We start from the raw sequence: 6,241 nt of genomic DNA, 5'->3' as shown, positions 1-6,241 counted from the left end.
CGTCACGTGATCCGTACCACCATCGAGAGCGGGTACGCCAGAGTAGAAAGAGAGGCTTCGGAGGCCCGACGTGCGGAAACTTCCGCCCTTCTCTCGGCCATCTTTATTGTGGGCAGAGAAGGCTTCGCGTTCGCGTAACCGGCCGCCACCGGCAAAGTCCGAGTTACGTTAGGGGATCGGAGCCCCTGATCTCTCAGTTCGAGACCCAGCCCTTCGGATTGTTGCTGCGCAACTTGTTTCCCTTTGGGGCAATGTGCATAATAATAACCTCCTTCAAATCAGAGATTATGGCTGGGGAAAGGGATCATTCGATTCAGAGATCCTCTTCAGAGACTTGCTGAGCCTGCACCTTGATTCTGACCTGGGAGATCTCCCCAGCCTAGGATTGGGAAGGGAAATGATGGTCCTCCCCACTCTCCCGCGGGGATGGAAGTGCGAAGTCTTTTTGGACTCCTCTACTGGGCTCTTCCCTCCTCTTTTTCTTTCCTGTGGAGGAAGGGCGCCTCGAGATCGACCTCGGGCGGGGTGGCTGAGTGGGGGCCCCAGAGATGCTCCTGGGGTGTGGGGTCTCTCTGGGTGCGAAGATGGCAGTCGCGGGAGGGGGTGTGGTGGTGGCTCTGAGGGTTGTATTTACAAGGAAGTCCTCTGCATGTGGGTTCTCCATCTGGGGAGGGGCCAGGAATGCCTGGAGACAGACTCAGAGTTGACCCCTGTGTGACAAAGGCGCTCTGTGTGGGGTCTCCGGAAATGCATTTTTTCAGAGGTGAGCCATCACCAGAGTGGGGTCGTGGTCTGTTTTTGGAGAGATCGGCGCGGGATGTCTTAAGTTCTTGGAGAGTCTGTATGCCCCTGTGCTTCAGAGTCGCTGCATAGAGTCTGAGATAGCGCCTGAGCTGGGGATGTCCTTGTGGATTCGCCGAGGTGGTGCAGGGGGATATGGGGGCGTCTTCAGCAGGTCGCCGTAGTGTAGCAGGATCGTTGAATAGGCACAGTTTTAAGAGCAAATAATTGCTGAGTCCCCATGTGCGGGAGTGGGGGGGGGGCCGAGGGAGAGGGCGGTGCGTGAGGGTTCTCCAAGGCTGCACGGTTTGCCCGGGGGGGAGGGTAGCAGAAGTACCTGGGAGAGAACCTTGTAGGGAGAAATTTTTGTGGGGTCTCTATGGCGGAACAAGGATGAAGGGATCCTCAGCGAATCGCTCGTTGTGTTGGCAAGGTCTTTGTGAAGGGTCTCAGGGAGTTGGTGTCAGTGGAAGCCCTGAGGTCGCCCCTAGGTGCCGGCGGGGGTTTTCCCGGAGGCGGCCACGCCTTCTTGGCCTCAGGAGCCCGCCAGGCTGGACTCTGGTCCGGAAGCCGGAGACTACAGCCAGTCCTAGCTGCCTGGAGAGGGGGAGGAGGAGGGAAGGGGCGTGTCCGGAGGCCAAGGCACCGCCCCCGCCCGCCCGGAAGGAGGCCGCCACAGCTCAGAGTGGAGATCCCGGCCCCTGTCCTTATATGGGCAGCCGGAAGCGGCTCGCGCCCCTGCCCTACGTCATTATATCCAAATTTAGTCGTGGAAGTCTGGCGCTTCCAGTGGCCGGAAGATTCTGCCCGCCCGTCGGCGGCTGGGGGAGGGGGAGAGGGGGAGAGAGAGGAGCCTTCCCTTAAAGGGCCCTTGCCACGAATGAATGGAACTGTAGAACAATTTTGCATCTTATTTTGGAGAAACTGGAAATAGGTTTTCTTGGAGCGATAGGGCGTAGCGGAGGGTGGGGCCGATGTTTTCCATCTGTCTGCTCTCTGCGTTGCTCAGTTTACAGCTCCTACCCCAACCTCGCCTCCCGGGGGGCAAAGGCGGAGAAGGGCCGTATAGTCTAGGGGCGCTGCCACGTGTTCTCCCTGCCCGTCCTGTTGCCGGGTCCTCCGTCTTGCAAGTACCCAGCCCAGCCGTGGAGCTCGTGTAGAGGGAAACTGGGGGGATGTTCGGTGCGGAGCGCGGGAATGGCAGCGCGGGCTGCGCTGGCGTCTGCAGACACCGCTGCCCGTGGAGTGGGCAGCTATGCCCTGGGGCCAGTAGCGCTGCGCGCCGCCACACTGCCTACAAGGGGAGTGAGGAGGGCTAGCTTACGCTAGAGAGACGCAGGAGCTGGAGGCCCCAGTGGCCTATTTGTTCGTTTAGCAAATACTGAACGAGTCACTGTGTCTCGATTGCCCCGCCTGAAGAAATCAGTAAAACAGTACCCTTTGCGGAGTGGAGGTGAGGCATCAATGAGGTATTTTGTAAAGGAAACCCTTAGCAGCGCCTGGCGGGTAGGACTTACTAGTGTTACCACGGTTATTTATTAAAAAAAATTAATCGGTTACTGATTCAAAAAAACATTAGACACCTGGTGGATGCTAGGTACTGTGCCCACGGGGGATGTACCGGTTCGAACCCCGGTCTTCCCCGGCGCGAAGGGAAACTTGCCGCCTACAACCAGCTGGGGATTCAGACGCAAGCACGTGGGTGGACTCTGCCCCGCATCCGCGGCCCCCGTCTTCGGGGCCTGCGCGCTAGCGCATTGAGGGACCTGAGAAAGGAGACCACCCCGAGAGCTCCGCCTGGACTGGGGGACGCTCCTCCTCGCCCCGACTCCCGTCCCTTTTCACCCCATTCGGTAAATCCCACCCTGTCGCTTTAAGGAGCCTCTCGCCGCGGTGCGTTGGGAAGCCCGGATGCGGCTCTCTGATTGGGCGGGGCGTCTCGGTGACTTCACTCCGGGTACAAAAGGGCTCGGGTGGCGGGCGCCGGGGCAGAGCGTCCTAGCAGTGTCACAGCGTGGGTTGGCGTGAGCGGAGAAGCGTGAGGGAGCGCGTTGCCCGGAGTGCACCTGCTACCTGTCCTGCCCAGCCAGGAAGTCCCCGCAGCCGTCGCCCCCGCCGTCGAGCCGCCATGGAAGTGCAGAAGGAGGCGCAGCGCATCATGACTCTGTCGGTGTGGAAGATGTACCATTCGCGCATGCAGCGCGGTGGCCTGCGGCTGCACCGGAGTCTGCAGTTATCGCTGGTCATGCGCAGCGCCCGAGAGCTCTACCTCTCAGCCAAGGTGGAAGCCCACGAGCCCGAGGTGCCCTTGCCGCCCGTCCGCTCCCCTGATCCTCGCCTGCACCAGTCGCGGGAAGCGGAAGCTGTAGCCGAGGCAGCGCCCCCCGACGGTGAGCAGCCCTCCCCGGAGCCCATGGACACGCGGGAGGCGCCGCCAGCCGAGGAGACCCCGGCCCGCTGTGCCCCACGCCCCGCCAAAGTCAGCCGAAAGCGGCGAAACAGCAGTCTGAGTGACGGCGGGGACGTCGGACTGGTCCCAAGCAAGAAAGCCCGTCTAGAAGAAGAGGGGGAAGGAACCTCTACGGAGGTCCCTGATCGCCTGCAGCCACCTCCCGCGCAAGCCGAGGGCGCCTTCCCGAACCTGGCGCGCGTCCTCCAGAGGCGCTTCTCCGGCCTCCTGAACTGCAGCCCCGCCGCCCCCCCGACGGCGCCGCCGGCGTGCGAGGCGAAGCCGGCCTGCCGCCCCGCGGACAGCATGCTGAACGTGCTCGTGCGGGCCGTGGTGGCCTTCTGAGGGTCCCTGAGCGGCGCCACCGGAGCCCAGAGCGCGGGCCGAACCGTCGGCCGGAGAGCGCAGACCCGAGGCGAGGTCCATCCCCGGGGGAGTGCCCGCCGAAACCGTGGAGAGGAGCTGCTCCCCCAGGCTGCGGAGAGGCCTGAAGAGGGACTCTGCCCCCGGGGATCCGTCGCCGCCTATGTGCAGCGGCGGCGCCGAGGAGCCCGAGCCGGGAGCGCGAGCGCCTTCCGCCGAGACCTGCTGCGCCCACAGGTGCTGTCTTAACGGACTGGGACGTGGACCTTTCCCTCTCTCCTTCTGGGACTGGGAGCAGGGCGGCTTGGTTCTTTAAACTCCTCAGGGTCGGACTTTGTTTTTCAGTGGGAGCTGTGCTGCCCTTTCAAGGTTTTTCAATAGTTGGTGTTTGCATTTCCAACCTCAGAAAATAATTCCAGGCAGGCGCTCCCCTTCCCCCACCGAGTGACATACTTGTGCAAGCGGTCATCGTTGCGTCATGGGGCAGACGTGGGGAGCTTCCTGTTGCCTTGCGTGGGTGTGGGGCCTGGGAGGAGGGTCTGGGGTGTGGACCGCCCTGGGGAATGGGAGGAGGGCCTCCTGAGTCACCTCGCCCCGCTTGCTGCGGGTTTGTGCCCCGCGCCCCTGAGCCTTCGGGTGAATAGCGGCGGGGGGCGGGGGTGCTGATCTAATTTCTGGTTACAGTTTTCTCATCTGGTGCGTTAGAGGTGGGAATATGTTCACTATCTCAAGCGTGACCATCCCTCAGACACACAGACACAACCCAGACAGTCCTGGTCTGAATCAAAAATCGGTGCGGCTGTTCAGAGCGCTGTAAGGCTGAGCTGGGACCAGTTGCTTGTGGGACTGGGCCAGTTTGGGGAGGGGAAGATTCTTGCCAGGGCGTCCTGAGGCCTGTTTACCTTTACTGTGGTGGATTCTGTTTAATTTCATCTATCTGGCCTTCTGCTAGAAACGCCAGATAAAATAAAGACCATTTGAATAAAGTCTGTGCGGCCTGTCTGGTTTTCTTCCCTGGTGGGGGAGGGGCAGGGTTAAGGGGTCAGGAGCTGGCGGCGGCTTGCTGGGGCCCCAGAAACCGGTCTGACCGGCTATCACGTGGGCAGAGTGGGCGGGATGGGGCTGGGCCCCCTTTTCTTTGCCAGAGCGTTTCCGTGCCGGGTGCCCTGGTGTTCCGACTGCCTAAGCTCCCCCATATTTGGGAGTTTCTTCGACATTCTACAACTCCGGGGTGGGTGGGGGCTTGCCGAATTTGAGACGGTGTGGGAGGGATATTGCTGGGTACAGTGCCCCAGGCGAATTGGGAGGGCCACGCCTCCTTCGGAGACTTTGGAAGGATGGCAGATCTCACCACCCCACCCCACCCGCCGCCCGGCTTGATCAACTGAATCCGCTTTGGCCGGGGCCCCACGGGTTGCGGGGTTGTGAGCTTTGGAGCGCCCTTTACACCCCTGTTGTGATCTCTGTCGGTATAATTGTGTGACTCAGGCTGAAAGGTGAGTTCCCAGCCTCAGTTTTCCTCATCTGTGAAGTGGCCCTCTAAACAGCTTTCCCTCTAGGCGGCTGTAGAGTTAGAAATGCCCGTGAGAGCCCTAGTTATTTGGTTTGGGTCCAACCCAGCTCCGTTTCAGTCACCCGAGAGCCGAAAACGCTCATAATTAACCCACCGCTGATTTAAGGGAGGGCCTGTAAGGCGTTGCCCCAGGGGGGGTGGCGGGGTGGCTTTGGGAGGACAAAGGAGCCGCAGGTGCGGACAGTGAGGACGGCGGGAGGCTCCGGGAAAGCGGCCGCCCCGCCTCCAGACGGCTGGCTCCGACGCCGCGAGCCTTCTGCGACCCCGGGGGACCTGACCCCGAGGCCCTAGGGTGGAAGGAGGAGGGTGCGGTGGAGGGCGGACCGGTCCCGGAACGCCCGCCTCCGGCTCCCCTCCTGCCTCCTCCACCCACCCCGCTCCCCACTCCCCGCCTCCCCCAGGGTGCTCCCAGGGGAATCTAGCCTCGCTCGCCTCCACGGCCACCTGATTCTTTCCTGGGAAACATGGGAGACTTTAGCGCCACCCACTTGGAGTCCTGACCCATAACACCCCAGTGGGACGTCGGTGGGAGGACGGGAGCCCCACCCCGCCTGCGGCAGTTCAGTGCGTTCGCGTGGGAGCAGCTCCCCCGAGAAACTTGCCGGCCCCGGGAAGTCCCTGGCGGCTGGGGAGGGGGCCCCTCACTGCGCATCCTGTCGCAGGAACGTCCTGGCCCTTCCTTCCTCCCGGGAAGCGGCCCCGCTGGTCCCCGCCCCTGCCTCCCGGGGGTAGAGGGGTGGGGGGCGGTTTCCGGTCTGGGGGCTGGAGGTGATGCGGTGGGAGACAGGAGAGCCCCCCCCCCACGCCTCTCTAAGATACACCCCTTCCCGAGACTCCCATTTCACCCTTCAGAATAGGCAACATTTGTCACAATAACCAACTCTGATGAGGTTTGCCGTTTTCACACCTTTACATGGCATTGGATTATTGGGATAGGCCCTGGGGTGTGTGTGTGGGGGGTAGTCATTGATGGGACAGTAGCTGTGAAAACAAAAAATGTCACCTGTCCCTTGACCAGTGGATCCTCCAGGGAGCCTCAGGCGGACAGCAGGAGGCTCCAGGACAGTGTTCACTAC

General features: G+C 61.9%; 1 protein-coding gene across 1 annotated transcript; it reads left to right on the top strand.

Annotated features, from left to right (window-relative positions):
* Nucleotides 1–2,304: 2,304 nt before the first annotated feature.
* On the top strand, nucleotides 2,305–4,575 carry IER2 (immediate early response 2). Its single transcript, XM_080825653.1, has one exon. It carries the CDS (start codon nucleotides 2,909–2,911, stop codon nucleotides 3,572–3,574), a length of 666 nt encoding a protein of 221 aa, XP_080681779.1. The 5' UTR covers nucleotides 2,305–2,908; the 3' UTR covers nucleotides 3,575–4,575.
* The last annotated feature ends 1,666 nt before the right edge of the window (nucleotides 4,576–6,241 follow it).

This window comes from Martes martes (assembly GCF_963455335.1).
Source record: "Martes martes genome assembly, chromosome: 1".
Classification (NCBI taxonomy): Eukaryota; Metazoa; Chordata; class Mammalia; order Carnivora; family Mustelidae; genus Martes; species Martes martes.
This window is presented reverse-complemented; position numbering and strand designations above follow the sequence as displayed.